The 16,880-nt window shown below is 38.3% G+C and overlaps 1 protein-coding gene and 1 long non-coding RNA gene across 2 annotated transcripts; both read left to right on the top strand.

Annotated features, from left to right (window-relative positions):
• The first annotated feature begins 463 nt into the window (after positions 1–463).
• Positions 464–3,332, top strand: LOC137023163 (uncharacterized). Its single transcript, XR_010895485.1, has 3 exons — positions 464–1,177; positions 1,885–1,953; positions 2,360–3,332. It is a non-coding gene; the product is annotated as an uncharacterized lncRNA (long non-coding RNA).
• An 8,460-nt stretch (positions 3,333–11,792) lies between these two features.
• Positions 11,793–16,109, top strand: LOC137022890 (extracellular calcium-sensing receptor-like). Its single transcript, XM_067389360.1, has 6 exons — positions 11,793–12,001; positions 12,286–12,574; positions 12,677–13,432; positions 13,539–13,766; positions 14,929–15,052; positions 15,190–16,109. The coding sequence occupies exons 1-6, from the start codon at positions 11,793–11,795 to the stop codon at positions 16,107–16,109; spliced, it is 2,526 nt and encodes an 841-aa protein (XP_067245461.1).
• Positions 16,110–16,880: the final 771 nt, after the last annotated feature.

The following is a 16,880-nucleotide window of genomic DNA, read 5'->3' on the forward strand; positions in this document are numbered from 1 at the left end:
ATTTAAATCTTCTCGATACAAACCCCTAGACACCAAACATGGCATAATTGAAGTTACCTTAAATTTATCATAAAACATGTGAATACAATGAGTGCAATACAACAACAGTAATAATGGATACCATTTCCTGGGGATGTGCATGTTCATTTATAGAACAGTCTGTCTATAAATTAATGCAGGAAAGTATGTGTTCTGTGGGGAAAATGCAAGAAAGATGCACGTTTCCTGTGTCTCTTCTCTGCTTTTCCATGTGGCAACCACATTCTTTAGCACAATAAAACTTGTAACTAAGAACTTCTCGGGGGATGGGGGACAGGCCCCAGAGTTCTTTACAGGGTTGTGTGTTATGTTATATTTCATTTTATTACAGTGAAGATCAGAGTATGCACATAATTTAATGTTTAATATTTTTGAAATGTAAACGAAAAGAGGCAGGATTGTTTAACACTCTGAGGTCTAAAAACGCGCCGGCGCGTTTTGCAGTTTTTTTTTCACATTGCAGCAAAACAGACTTAAAATACTCCGTCATTTTTTGTCATAGAGACATAAGTAATATATCAATTGAAACTATAGAATGTCTTCTTTTTTTTGTGTACACTCACAATCAAAATAAAACTTTGTGCTTTTTAAAAATAAATAAAATATACAGGGTGTGCTGTCCTGCCGTCTCCGTCTCTGCAAACATCGTTCTAAAACGTCACTAAAAGTAACTAAAATAGATGGCTTATACATGCTACATGGACATGAGAGATATGTCTTTGGAAAGCTTTAAGTGTCTACTTTTAAACAAAACAAATAAATTCTAAAACAAATATTCTCCCTTTATGTAATCAGTATAAAAGTAAAGAGAGGTACTGTTTCTCCTGTCTGACCTAATTATCTTTAATGTGTGCCCGCCCACGCGCAGAGCGCTCTATTCATAAGATAATGTGCTGAGGCGATTTATGCAAACTGTAAACGCCCCTAACAGCGTCTTAAAAAGCATCAAGTTTCATCAGATTCATTCGCTGTCCTTCGCGTTTGGAAGATGGCACACTACACAGGTGAGCAGGCTCTTCAGATGGTCCTGGACAGTGAGGAAGTTCACTCTTTCCTCGGAAGAAGAACACGACTCTGACGATGAACGTCTGCATTTTGAAGAGCGACTTGATCCAGCTGAAGATACAGTTTCTGATGAGTAAGTGATTTAGTTTTACTTAAATTATTTGACGTGTTTTTTTTTCTATATAAGCGTACATATATTTGCCTTATATTTACATCTATCTATATAACTATATATATAACTTTATCTCATAAAAACGCTTATAAATAGAATGCTTTTCTGTTGATATAGGGCCTACTTAAATTATTTATATAAGCGTACATCTATATTTGCCTTATATTTACTTCTATCTATCTATCTATCTATCTATCTATATATATATATATATATATATATATATATATATATATATATATATATATATATATAACTTTATCTCATAAAAATGCTTATAAATAGAATGCTTTTCTGTTGATATACTCAAATTATTTGACGTGTTTTTTTTTATATACAAGCGTACATCTATATTTGCCTTATATTTACATCTATCTATAAATATATATATAGCGTATCTAAGTACCGTATATGATAGGCGTGAATGTGCTAAAATATGCTTGGTTGTGAAATGCGCGAACATGTTGCTATTTGCTAAATGTGCTAACTGATATAGCAGACTGTAAACGTTTACACATTCGCACACTTTGTCCGGTAATGGCCAATTGACAGACATATACAGCATGCTTGTATACCTGTTACTTTCCTGTCAGTTATGCATAGCTAATGGTATGAGAGTATTATCTTATATGCTAATAATAACAGGGTTTTTTTTACATTTTTTTTAGGAATGTGGATCCATCACTCTCACATTCACCTGCAATTCCCACTAGGAGGGCACGCAGCAACACAGTTGAGTAAGTACACTTTTACCCACTATATGGTAGGCCTATATTGAAATCTGTAAGATTTTTCATGTTTTTAAAATAAGTTTCGTCTGCTCACCAAGGCTGCATTTATTCAATTAAAAATACAGTAAAAACAGTAATATTGTGAAATATTATTACAATTTAAAATAACTGTTTTCTATTTGAATATATTTCACAAAGTCGTTTATTCTTGTGATGTCCAGCATCATTACTCCAGTCTTCAGTGTCGCATGATCCTTCAGAAATCATTCTAATATGATGATTTGCAGCTCAAGAAACATTTATTGTTTACAATTGTTCAGAAATGTTTCATAAGTAGCAAATCATCATATTTGATGATAATATTTGATGATAATATTAATAAGATTCATATTTGATGATAATATATTTGCAGAGCTCTGTGGTGTGTCGTCACAGAAAGCAGCTCCAAAACGGACCAAAAGTGACCATGTACCGGTTCCAGGAGCAGAGCTGACATCAGATGCAAGGAATAATGCCACCGCTGGTCATCGGAACTGCATGCTTTGCAAAGTACAGCTTGGTAAAAGGCAAGACACACCTTGGAAATGCCAGGCATGTGACATTTACTTGTGTCTTCAGTTGAACTGTTTTCAAAAATGGCACACAGATGTGTGACTGTTCAGATTCTCTGTTCACCACCTCTCACTGACCATTGGGCTGCAAAGATTATCTATATGTGATCAAGCAGGTTATGTATAGGGTGTAAAAGTGGGCTTTTTTTTATAAACCTTACCTTTATTTGCCTGTATACACAAAAAATGTGCCTTTGACCCTAGTTTATATGTGGATTATATTGTTAACTTTATTTTAAATAAAAAAGAAAAAAAACAATGATATGTCTTGTCTTTGCATTTTCTTAGTTGACTCAGTCACATTCCTGACTGAATGGCTCATTATGCGGCTCATTAGGGGCAGGGTCTTAATCTCCCCAGGTGTAAATCACTTCATTATTCATGAAGAGTCACACCTCTTCGCATATGGCCTACCTAAACAAAAAGTGTCTTAGAAATTTAAAATCAATACAATGTTTTATGTGTCAGAGTAGGGAGGATCATTTCCACATCATTTTGAAGCAAAAACTCTACACTAAAATATACAATTCTCAAAAGTCTTGTGAAAAAACATTTAGTATGCATTTTTAGGTATTGTTTCAGTTACTTTTTTTTTTTGTTTTTTCAATAACCACGCATAAACATTATTCCTTTAAAAACACAAACATGTACATACATGTTCCTCACATATTATGGTAGCCTAGTTTGTGCTGAATACAGTGTAATGACACTTTTGTCATTAATATGTTTATAACCAACTGATAAAAGCACAAATGTCAGGGCATGTCAAAACTTCTCCAGGGCCCAAAATCAGCCTCAGACTCCAGAGGGTTAATATTTCGTTTTGTTCTAAATAATTTATGCTGACATTGAAGATGAACGCATATCCTGAACCACATTTGTGAGGCTATATATGTTTGTTTTTTTTTTTTCCTAATAAAACGAAAAGAGGCAGAGTGGTGTTTTATAACGCATTTTGTTTTATTGTTGTTTAAAATATACAGAGATAACCAGAGTAGACAGAGTGAGCTGAGTGACGTTATTAAGTATGCTGCTGTGCCATTTGCAGAATCACAGGGCTTGCGTCCTCCCGTCCACCGGAGTCCGTTCTCGAACTTAACAAGTCCTAACTACCAAGGACATAAGTCCTGCTAAAGGATCTTGATGAGGATGGGAAAGTCAATCGCAAGTTTTTCGTTGAGCTTTGTAAAGCTACCAATTTATCTCTCCACACTACCAAGGAGACCGCCAAGTAAATCGGGCGGTCTATGGCAGCCCTGGTAGCCACGGAGAGGCATTTGTGGCTCAACCTCACTGTTATGAAAGACAGTGATAGATCTTATCTTTTAGATGCCCCTCACACTACCTGGCCTTTTTGGTGACTCAGTTAACACAGTTGTCGAGAGGTTTCAGGAAGCCAAGAAACAGGTGGCGGCATTCCAAATGTTCCTTCCCCACCGCTATCAGGTCCCAGGGCTGAGCTGGTTGCACACCAGACACCAGAGGTCAGTCTCGCGAGACTGATACCCTTAGCAGATTTTCTGGCACTGTGGAAACATCTGCCAAATGTATCTCAATGGGTCCTGCACATAATATAATTTGGGTACATAATTCAGTTTAGGTTGCGACCGCCCAGGTTCAACTGAGTTTTGTTCACTGAGGTGAACCCCGAGCAGGCTCTGGTTATGGAACATGAAGTATAGACTCTCTTGCGAAAATAAGCCTGTGGCTGGACTGGGTCCAGATGCTGTTAATAGCCCCATTCTGGCTGGGCCAAGTGTGGTTCTCGGACCTGATTTCTCTCCTCAATGGCTCTCCATTCGAGATTCTCTCCTTCACCCCCGGCCAGAGTTGTGGAAACTGTGTGCATGGCCTCTGAGGGGGCCCAGCTTATAGTTTCAGGTCTCCCTACCAAGGTAGTGGAGACCATACTCCAGTCCATCTCTTCATGGTGTAGAGGTTGTATGTTGGATCCTGGTAACTGCCCGGTTAGTACAGTTCTGGAGTTCCTTCAAGATAAGTTCTCATCAGGGTTATCCTCATCCACTTTGAGGGTGTATGTGGTGGACATTTCTGTTTACCACACCCCTTTAGAGGGTGCTTCAGTTGGAAGACACCTGTGGGTAACTCGCTTCCTCTGTGGTACTTTGAGGCTAAGACCTGCAGCACGTCAGAGAGTTCCGACTTGGGATTTGGCCATAGTTTTGGAAGGCCTGTCCACGGCTCCGATCACCCATCGAAGAGTTTCATGAGAAGTTCCTCACTCTCAAGACTCTGTTTCTTTTTGCCATTTCATCTCTTAAGAGAATTGGAGACCTTCAAGCTCTTTCGGTCTCTCCTTCTTGCTAGGAATTCACTCCGGGCATGGTTAAAGCCTTCTTGTTTCCTCTGGAAGGCTATGTTCCTAAAGTTCCCACTAATGTGGTGGGCCCTATTATGCTACAGGCTTTTTGTCCTCCTCCATTCCAAGATCCAGACCAGGAAAAACTCAATCTGCTCTGTCCTGTCAGGGCTTTAGATGCTTACGTCCACAGAGCGTAAAACTGATCAGTTATTTGGTTCCAGGTCCCCACGTAAAGGGCACCCTGCATCTAAACAAACCTTAAGTAAGTGGATAGTTGAGGCTATCTCACTTGCCTGCGATTTGGCTGGCCAACCATCACTTCTTATGGTCCGAGCTCACTCTACTTGGAGTATGGCTGCCTCTTTGGCTTTGCTTTCTGGAGTCTCCCTTCAGAAGGTGTGTGATGCGGCAGGATGGTCCTCTCCACACAGGTTCATCAGGTTTTATAACCTGGACCTGGCCTCGATCCCGGGGTCATGAGAGCTCATGTCTTAGTGTGTGCATCACAATTTCACACAGGCAGGCACTTGGTCTTATGACGACATGGGTATTTTGTTTCCAAAGTGTTTGACACAGCGCGAGTTCCCTTGAAAGGAAACATCTTGGGTTACATATGTAACCATGGTTCCCTGAGAGGGAGAGAGGTGCTGTGTCACATTGCCATACTCCCGGCATGCCTGTAATTGACTTACTTCGACCTTTCAGAAGCTAACTCTGTTTGGGTCAGGTGTGCTTTATAGTTTCCTGGTCATGACGTCACCCACCTATGACGTTCCGTCATGCCATTGGACTGATTTCACATGTGCTTCACGATGCAATCACGCAGAGGCATTCCCAAAGCGCTTGACGCAGCATCTCGTTCCCTCTCAGGGAACCATGTATGAACCATACGTAACCTGAGGTGTTTTCAATTCATTCCCATGAAAGTTAAGTGGAAAGTTAATTTCCATAGGAATGAATTAAAAACACTCCCTCCGCACAAGTGGGCATGCACAGTTAGTCTGATAGCGAAAACAAGGCAAGTGTGAAGGAAAAAGTGGACACAAAATAGATGACTCAAATGTGAACGTACTGAATTTTTTTATTTATTTTGCCTGACCACCACAACGCAAAGCAAGTAAATGGTATGTGAGAAAGTATAGCATTTGCTTTTATATTATTAGTTACAGAAAGGCAAAAGCTATAAATTACCGTCTACTAAAGGCTATAATTACCATCAACATTCAGCAAATACAGCAAACATTTAATTTCACAAACCTTGTAGATTTAATCAAATCCAGCTGTGTGATCTTCTGAAGTGTCTAGATGCGATCTACAAACTTTAAATCCTACATTTTAAAATATACTGTGCTTTATCTATCATGATCACCTGCTGGAGTGCCCTTGATAGCCAACAGAGGGCACTCCACCCCGGACTATTGTCACTATTGTAGCGTTCCAATTCGCCTACTTGTACTACGCCCTAAAAGTATGTACTCTTTCTGTGAACAAAAAGTACTTACTTTTGAGTGTGTAGCAAAAGAGTAGACAAGCTTTGGGACATACTAACACGTCATACAATCGCGTCAATTCTCTCTGTCGCATCCTGTCACCGTAAACTGGCCTGTCAATCATCTTGCATCCTCCACATTTCATTTAGCTAATTTCCTACCGTATCGGAGAGAAATACAGCACGTTGATCTGCAGTCGCGGGTCTTTCATGTGGAGAACTGTCCTCATATTAATACATAATGATGCATTTAAAAGTTAATGGCCATTCGGATCTTTATAAAAGCCCACATTGGTATTTGCAGATGAAAAATAACACGGGTAACATTAAATATATATTTTCTATCAGGTTAAACTGATTATTAGTCACTCAAATCTCTCAGCGTCGATCGCGCGTATTCTCGTGTTTGTAGTTCTGAACTGAATCCTCTTCCAATGCGCAATGGGTTGTGGGCAATATTAGCCTCTATAGTGTGCACGGATCCACACTTCGAAAATCTACCGGAAATAGTAGACCATCCGGGGACTTTTGGCATACTCTTTTCAACATACTATGCTTTGGGACACACTTATTTTAATCTCACATACTATTTAGGATGGATAGTATGGACATTGGAACGCAGGGTATCACTTGCTGTGTCCCAATTCGCCTACTTATACTACGTCCTAAAAGTATGTACTGTTTTTGTAAAGAAAAAGTACATACTTTTGAGTGTGTAGCAGAAGAGTATGCAAGCTTTGGGACTGTAACGAAACGGGACTGAGGCAGAGATCCAATTGCAAAGCTTTATTAAATGTTGAGCGTGGTCGTACATGCAGGGTCTAAGCAGTGGCAAACAGGAACAGCAAGGGCTAAGCGAAATTGTAGTCAGATAACAGACGGTAGTTAAAAGGCAGGCAGCGATCAATCACAGAACAGCAGAACCAGACGGGGATCAGTAACGGGAACCGGAACAGACAGAGAGACAGGAGAAACACTTGGTAGTGTAACACAAGTGAAAACAAGACCTAGCGGTGAGGTGAGGTGTGTATGAGTCCTTTATAGTCCGTGTAATGAGCTGAAGCTGGGTGTGGTGATTAACGAGGAGAGAACATGTGACTGGCAGAGAGGATCGTGGGAGATGTAGTCCAGGGCGTGACAGGGGCAGATGGTGATCATGACAGGGACATACTACTTCGTCATAATTGCGTCTTTAACGGACATTCTGCCGCTTAGTTACGCAAACCTGCAAAATGGCCCTGTCAATTATCTTGTCACAGTTAAAATCCTCCACATTCAATTAAATTTAATTTCCTACCATTTAGGAGAGAAATGTAGTCGCACATTGATCTGCCAGTCATGGGTCTTTCATGCAATAACTCTCCTCATCTTTGCATAATGATGCATTTAAAAGTTAATGACCAAACTCATTGTTATAAAAGTTCACAATGCTGTTGTAGATGAAATATAATGTGGATAACATTTAATAAATATCTTTTTGTCTTTGTCTAAACAGTGGATCTGAGCAGCTGCATCTCCGAATTTGCAGGGATTGTTACATGAAAGAAGAGCAAAACAGAATTAATGCTAGATAATAAAGTGTGACCTGTTAAATCTGTCATTTTTGAGTGCTTAAATGTAAGACAAACAATTTTATTTATTTATATTATACAAGCTGTGAGAACTGCCTCTAGAAAAGTATGAAATGTGGATCAAGAGCTTTCCTTCTGAGTGGTGAAACCTGTAGCGCAGGTGTGTAAGAATATCTTTGGTTGTTAGGAATGTCTTTACTATGCTGTTCAGTAGACGGTTGCAGAGGCTTGGTGCACTGGGGTCCAGAGTCAGCCACAGGGATGAAACTGTGAATTGAAGAAGCAGATTTAATATATATATATATATATATATATATATATATATATATATATATATATTTATATATATATATATATATATATATATATATATATTTACTGGTAGTTTGCTTAAGCTTGGCTCTAATGCCTTTAAGACTATGTATGCCTGCTACACACCAACTGTTTAACACTGAATGCCTAAACCTAATGGCTAGATTACAGTCAAAAGGTGCGAATGTGTCAGATTAGAATGTGCATAAGTGTTTTAACAAGATGGACGCATCGCAAGCTAAGAGATTGAAAAAAAATCTCCCGGACCACCTGAGCAAATAGTATGAAGATTTAGCAACCTTTATCACTGGAAAATCGTACAGTCCCATTGAAAGTTTATGTCATTAGAACAGAGATAATGGAGCAATATCCTAATGCACGTCAGCTGAACCAGTTCCAGAACACACTAGGTTGACTGAACCAGCCTTGGAGTGTGTTGGAAGTTGAGCAAATAATAAGTTCAGTTGAAGGTATATATGCGAGAAGGCCATTTCTCTGAACATCCTCATGTACTATGTTTAGTCGCTATATATTATGTAAAGCTTGCTGCTACTAGATTTGAACGTGTAGCTGCTGATAATGCTTGTATTTATCCCTATGTCAATGCAGACTGTAACACCCTCTTAAAACAAAGGCATGGTTTGATGTTTTGTAGAAGGCTAAGCAGTAGATGTGATTGCCCAGCCCCGAATCCAGAATTTCCCAGAATTTAGTGAGGATAAGCAGAAACTACTATATAGCAAGCACTCCACCAATAGATACCAAGACTGTGGAACTATATATTTGATTTAGTTAGTTTAAATTGTATTAAGTATGGAACTCAGTATTTTAAATATATTTCTATTATATCTATTAGTCTATTAGTTTGCATGCTGGCGAGTTGTATACCCTATCGCTATCCCATGCAGTAGTAAATAAATATAATTTAGGGTCAGAGTGTCACAGACACATCAGGTTCCACCTCCCTCCAATACCCACGCACTCAATCACCGGAGTACTAATCACCGCCACCTGCACGTCATCAGCACAGCAATCACCACTACCTTAAAAACCCCACACTCACATACAGTCACTGTCTGGTCTCGTTCGTACCACAGCTACATGTGTACTTACCTCAAGGACTCCTACTTGCTACTTACCTGTCTCCAGTGTCTCCAGTGTCTCCAGTGTCTCCAGTGTCTCCAGTGTCTCCAGTGTCTCCAGTGTCTCCAGTGTCTCCAGTGTCTCCAGTGTCTCCAGTGTCTCCAGTGTCTCCAGTATTCCTTATGTGCTTCTCCAACTGTGTGTGAGTATTCCCTGTCTCCAGTCTCCAGCGTGTTCATCCAGTCTCTTCCTACAATCAACAAAGGACAGTATCATTCTTCTATCAACACCTCAAGTTTCAGTATTTGCCATATTTTCACCCTATTCTCTGCTGATATCAATAAATATACTTTACTTGCTTTTACATCTGCCTCCGAGCCGTCTCTGTAGTAACACAGAGGTGAAAAGCACCAAATCAAAATATAGCTGCAAGCAGCAATTTTGGGCCAAGCCCCAGAAGGGGCAGTAGCGCAATACGGAGCAGGAAGAGCAAAAACAGCAGAAATTGAATGTACATGCAAAACAGCTGGTTCAGAAGGACAGGTGGAAATGAAATGAAACTAAACACACTTGTATCTCATTCAAGAGGAATAAAGATTAGTACAATGCTTATTTGGATAAAAAAGTTATCAAAATGACTTATTACACACAATTGTATAAAGGTACCCCACATGTGTATATATATGTGTATATATATATGTATATATATATATATATTAGTAATCACATACGTTTTTTCTTTTTACTTTTGTTGTGAGAGCAGTAATAAGCTGCGTTCACGTCACCTTGTATTTACCGCTATCTTGAAATGACGTTATATTCGGAGCTGTTCACGTCCTTTTGGTCCTTGGACTGGAAATTATGCGTTTCCATGGCACCACTATCAACGCCTAATAAATCAATCTACAGCGGTCAGGTGGTAGTATAGTGGCCACATGTTACATGTGGGAGCTTTCAGAAAACTCCCAGCTTACAAACTGTAATTACGAACTCTACGAGGATCTTGTAACTACAGGAATTACGAGGCCGTGTGAACGCACCTATAGCATCTGCAAACGGAGCACTTTAATCAAATAATGAATTGATTTCAATAGGGCTGGGCAAACTATGGAACTTGTTTCCTAAAAAATGGCCAAAATCCTTAATTTGGTGTCATAAAATTATGCCCATATATAGTTGTCAGTCGGATTTAATGGGCGGGATTTATGGTAATTGAGAATGAACGTGCACGCGCGTCCCATTTACGACTGATTGGAATTCATTAACACACACACATTTCACTATCACTTCTGACGTTTAGGAAGTATTTGTGAATCAGGAGGAGAGTTTTCGGGAAAGTCTGTTTACACGCAAATCACTCACATATTTACTCGTATATTTACGAATGTTTCATGAATGAGACCCATTGTGTTTTGGTTATGTTATTCCAGGTTTCGGCTAATGACCTGTCATTAGCCAGGATTTTTTTGCGAAAAAATGTTTAACGCTTCAATATGTTTAGCGATTATAGCTAAAGGAAATGCCTTTTTTTTTCAATAACATATTTCAAATGTTGACACAATATTTTTACGTTTGTCTTTAGCACATACATTGTATGTCAATACCTCAAATGTTGAAAATGGTTTGGAAACACTCTTTTCGAGAAAAAGGGCTTTAATGCAAATAAATTTAGTGTAACGTGACAAATTGGACTATATCCTACATGCATGCAGCATCCGCATTCGTGGTGTTGCTCCTGTTAAAGCACCGTTTCTCTAGTTCAAAGATTCATCACAAGGATGAGGAAAATCTCTGCAGCTTGACAAAAATTGTCGGGGTTTCTGTTAAATTAAAGAAGACTGTTGGAGTTTTCAACTCTGACAAAAAGAAAGGTAAAATAAAATACAAAAATGTTACTTCTGTATCTGAATAAATAAAAGTGCTGTCTTAGTGTTTAGACCTGATTCCATTTTTTTTTTTTTTAGCTAGTTAATAGTGACAGTTGTTAATAATAATATGAAGACAATTTTCTGTTAGTCAAACAGAAGCCTAAATGTGTACCAGTTTGAAGTGTAGCTACTGCAGAAAGAGTGGTATCATCAATATATAATTTTAAAAAACATTGACAAACATTTGCAAAAGATTAAAAGGGGGGCTTAAAAATGTATTAAAAAATATGTATTGACTTAGTACCAATTTGAGTAGACTTACTATATATTAATATAGTGGTGCCGAGTTAAAGAGGCACCATTTAGGCGATGGTCTCTTGCTACAGATTCTCACTGAGGGCTAAGCCCCCCTGACGATCAAATCCTTGAACTGCCCCTGCATAATGCCTTCTGACAAAACTCTATCATAGTTTACTCATGTCCAGGGCCAATGCTACGCTCTCAATCATTCAACCATATTAATTAGGTCTATAACAGTGCAAATACTGTCTCAGGTCAATTGCATTTGGTAGCTGCTCAATCTTTGGAATGATTCTCTTTCTTTACCAACTCCTTCTTTTCCATCACCTTTATACAGAGGCAGAAAGCACACTTTGCCGAATGATGGGAGATCCTAAGAACCCACTACTTTCCAAGGATGGAGATGTAACTATTGGGGGAATTTTTGCAATTCACAGTAAAGAAACTTTACCTTCATTTGAGTTTAAGCAAAAGCCCCAGCCTTTATCATGCTCCAGGTTTGTTACATTGGTAATATTGAGAAAAAATAGAGCAGACAATATACTTAACTTAAACATGTTTAAAATTAAAATGCACTACATTGTATCTAAAAAGTCGTTGATTACAAATTGATTACAACGGACTAATACAATTTTGTAATATCATTGTCTTTTATGAATGAATATGCAATATATATATATATATATATATATATATATATATATATATATATATATATATATACAATGCAAATATTGTTCTTTGTCACATTATTTATTTGTTCTGTTTAATATTTTCATAGTGTGAATCTAAGAGATTTTCGTCTGGCTCAGATAATGATATTTGCCATTGAGGAGATTAACAGAAGTGAAAGTGTGCTTCCAAATGTTTCTATTGGCTATCGAATTTATGATACTTGTGGTTCAAGACTGTCTTCTATGAGTGCAACTATGGGATTGATGAATGGTCCAGACTTTGTAGCAGGGGAGACATGCAATGGGCAATCTTCTATACATGGTATCATAGGAGAAACAGAGTCCTCTGCCACAGTGATTCTGTCCAGAACTACAGGACCTTTTAAAATCCCAGTGGTAAGAGTAAGAATAAAAGTTTGACATAATCATCATACAAATGACTGTTTCACTGTTTGCTCTTTTTTCTCTCTCTCTCTCTCTCTCTCTCTTTCTCTCTAGATAAGTCACTCAGCCTCATGTGAATGTCTCAGCAATAGGAAAGATCACCCCTCATTCTTCAGGACTATTGCTAGTGATTACCACCAAGGCAGAGCACTTGCATACATAGTCAAGCACTTAAGATGGTCCTGGGTGGGAGCTGTGAACAGTGACAATGACTATGGGAACTATGGAATGGCCATATTTCTGAATACAGCCCAGAAGGAGGGGATTTGTGTGGAGTATTCTGTAAAATTCTACCGAACAGAGCCAGAAAAACTAAAAAAAGTAGTACATACAATTACAAAAAGCACTGCAAAAGTGATTGTTGCATTTGTTTCATTTCTTGAGATGGGCTTACTTATTGAACAGCTGAGTATTCAGAATATTACAGGCTTTCAAATAATTGGAGTAGAGGGATGGATAACTTCAAAAAATTACATAACTCCAAATAGTTTTGGTTCACTGGGAGGATCACTGGGTCTTGCACTGAGAAAAATCAATATTGAAGGGTTTTCAGATTATGTTACAAAAGCATTCTGGGATACAGCTTTCCCATGCTCACAGAAGCAAGGGAATTCTTCTCAGTATGCATTAAGCTGCAGCAGATATCAGGATCTACTTGTTCTGAAAAACTACAATGAAGATGTGCCTGACCACAGATATTCAAGCCATGTCTACAAAGCAGTTTATGCTGTGGCTCATTCACTACACAGTCTACTCAAGTGCAAAGAACAAGAAGGTTGTGAGAAAAGCCTGACAATACAACCACAACAGGTAAAAATAGCATACAGATAGAAATAGGGGAAAAGAGAACTTTTTTAAAAAATGTGTTAAAATACCTAAAATAGTGATAATATGCCAAAACTATCTTTTTTATTAGGTGGTTGAGGCTCTCAAAAAAGTAAATTTTACCGTAAAGTTTGAAGATCATGTGTGGTTTGACAGCACTGGTGCCACAGTAGCCCATTATGAAGTCGTGAACTGGCAGCAGGATTCAAATGGATCATTCCATTTTAAACCAGTGGGATACTATGATGCCTCACTGCCCCCTGACCAGCGCTTTGTGCTCAATACTAAAAACATAATCTGGGCAGGAGGACAGCTGGAGGTAAATAAAGTGTTTCTAAAATGGTGTTAAGTTAAATTGAGAGAATATAATATTAAAAACTAAAAAAGTTACTACTTGAATTGACATTTATGGAGAAAAAAACAAACAAAAACAAACAACCAATGATACTACTTTATGAGACCTAAGTAAATGTACTAAAACCTAAATGAGTGTCCTGTCATTCTGAAATTCTCTTTCCACTCACCGTCTGTGAAGTGAAGCAGGACATCATCCCACCAGTCCTTGTTTCAGACTCTCATCCACAGACTGGTTTTGGGCACAGGAAGGGGCTCTTTTACAGCTTGATAAATACATGTAGCACGGCTCAAAAATATAGATAAATATTAAGTCTGGTGTTTAAAACAAAGAAAAGGAGGATGGTTATGTGACAACAACGGGAAACTCAAAAGATTAAAGGGTTAGTTCACCCAAAAATGAAAATTATGTCATTTATTACTCACCCTCATGCCATTCCACACCTGTATGACCTTCATTAATCTTTAGAACACAAATTAAGATATTTTTGTTGAAATCCAATGGCTCAGTGAGGCCTCCATAGCCAGCAATGACATTTCCTCTCTCAAGATCCATTAATGAACTAAAAACATATTTAAATCAGTTCATGTGAGTACAGTGGTTCAATATTAATATTATAAAGCGACGAGAATACTTTTGTTGTGCCAAAAAAACAAAATAATGACTTATATAGTGATGGCCGATTTCAAAACACTGCTTCAGGAAGCTTCAGAGCGTTATGAATCTTTTGTGTCAAATGAGCGGTTCGGAGCACCAAAGTCATATGAGTTCAGCAGTTTGGCGGTTTGACGCCAATAATTATATCTTAATTTGTGTTCTGAAGATTAACAAAGGTCTTACAGGTGTGGAACGCCATGAGGGTGAGTAATAAATGACAGAATTTTCATTTTTGGGTGAACTAACCCTTTAAATCTGATCAGAAGCTTGTGACATATAAATGTGACATTTGGTGTTCATGTAAACACTACGATTCATCAGTCGGAATGAATTTATTCATAAAAAAAAAAAAAAAAAAAAAAAAAAAAAACTATTTATCGGATAAATTGTCAGAAACACATAATGACATTAATAAGAATTGGATTTTTTTTTTTGTATTTATTTATTTTTTATTTTTTTAAACACACAGAAGCCAAGATCCATGTGCAGTGAGAGCTGTCCTCCTGGCACTAGGAAGGCTGCACAGAAAGGAAGACCTGTCTGCTGTTATGACTGTATTTCATGTGCAGAAGGAGAAATCAGTAATGAGACAGGTAATCTTCAGCCCTTCTTTAAGTTTCAAAGAAATGTGGTTAGTTGTTCTCACTGTTAAGGATGCTGTTTCTTATCAAATGAGTTCATCAATTACATAAATTTCCTTTTCTCTCTGACTACATGAATTTCTTTCCAGATTCAAATAACTGCAAACAGTGTCCAGGGGAATACTGGCCTAATGCTAAGAAAAATAAATGTGTTTTAAAGGCTGTAGAGTTTCTGTCATTCACAGAAGTTATGGGTGTAGTGCTAGTAATTTTCTCATTGTTTGGAGTAGGATTAACTGTGCTGGTGGCCATCCTGTTTTACAGCAAGAAGGACACCCCCATAGTAAAAGCCAACAACTCAGAGTTGAGCTTCCTGCTGCTCTTCTCTTTAACTCTGTGTTTCCTCTGTTCACTTACTTTCATTGGTCAGCCCACTGAGTGGTCCTGTATGTTGCGTCATACAGCATTTGGGATCACTTTTGTCCTTTGTATCTCATGTGTTTTGGGGAAAACAATAGTGGTGTTAATGGCTTTCAAAGCTACACTTCCAGGAAGTAATATCATGAAATGGTTCGGCCCTACACAACAACGACTCAGTGTTCTTGCCTTTACACTTATACAGTTTCTTATCTGTGTGCTTTGGCTAACAATATCTCCTCCATTTCCCTACAAAAATATGAAATATTATAAGGAAAAAATCATTATTGAGTGCAGTCTGGGATCTACTATAGGTTTCTGGGCTGTGCTGGGTTATATTGGTCTACTGGCTGTCTTGTGCTTCATTCTGGCTTTTCTGGCTCGCAGGTTGCCTGATAACTTCAATGAAGCCAAATTCATAACATTCAGTATGCTCATATTCTGTGCTGTATGGATCACATTTATTCCAGCTTATGTCAGTTCTCCTGGAAAATTTACTGTAGCTGTGGAGATATTTGCAATTTTATCATCAAGTTTTAGTTTACTATTCTGTATATTTGCACCTAAATGTTATATCATCCTGTGTAAGCCTGAACAAAATACAAAGCAACATGTAATTGGAAAAACATATTCAAAACCCATTGAGAAATAAAATAAAATGTCTCTAGTAAAACAGTTTTTTAATAGATTATTAAACATATATATATATATTACTGATCAAATTCACAAACACACTAGCATGTAAATTGATTTATAAAAATCATTAAACTTTTATCCTCAACACAAGTATTATATATCTTTGTGTGATTTATCAATTCACAATTCAATTCACATTTATTTGTATAATGCTTTTCACAATACATATAGTTCCCTTTCATGGGAACATCGACGCTGCATAGTCGCTTTGGGAATGCCTCTGCGTGTTTTGTCTTGAAGCACTCGTGAAACTGAACCAACAGTGTGACGGGACGTCAGTGCGGGTGACGTCACTGACCAGGAAACTATAAAGCACTCCTGAGAACAAAGAACGCCAGCTTCTGTGTCTTCAGCAAGCGCTCTGTGTTATTGTGTGTCTTATTTGGTGTTGTCTGTCATTTACATATACAGAAACGATCTCCTTTGTTTGAGAACAAGAGTATCAGTATTACACCACATATATATCTATATAGAAGACACTATAATGGTGAGCAAACAGCATCAGACCGTGTGCTTCTCCCTACCTTCATTACTTCACGGGTGGGGATACACACGAGCTCTGTGTTGTTTGTCTGGGAGCGGAGCATGCCCAGGCGGCCCTCGAGGGATCCGAACGCCACGCTCCCAACATGAAACAAGGCACGCAGACAAGAGAGCGCACAGCCCCGAGAACACACGAGACTGTACGCTCACACAAAAACATAACAAGAACGGGAGTGTCAGAGCT

This window comes from Chanodichthys erythropterus, chromosome 7, assembly GCF_024489055.1.
Source record: "Chanodichthys erythropterus isolate Z2021 chromosome 7, ASM2448905v1, whole genome shotgun sequence".
Classification (NCBI taxonomy): domain Eukaryota; kingdom Metazoa; phylum Chordata; class Actinopteri; order Cypriniformes; family Xenocyprididae; genus Chanodichthys; species Chanodichthys erythropterus.

Bases quoted from the DNA above. Each gene is read 5' to 3' on its own strand.
- LOC137022890 (XM_067389360.1), top strand. From the start codon at position 11,793: ATGATTCTCTTTCTTTACCAACTCCTTCTTTTCCATCACCTTTATACA. The intron at 12,002-12,285 runs GTTTGTTACATT...ATATTTTCATAG, and splicing joins CAGCCTTTATCATGCTCCAG to TGTGAATCTAAGAGATTTTC. The intron at 13,767-14,928 runs GTAAATAAAGTG...TTAAACACACAG, and splicing joins GGGCAGGAGGACAGCTGGAG to AAGCCAAGATCCATGTGCAG.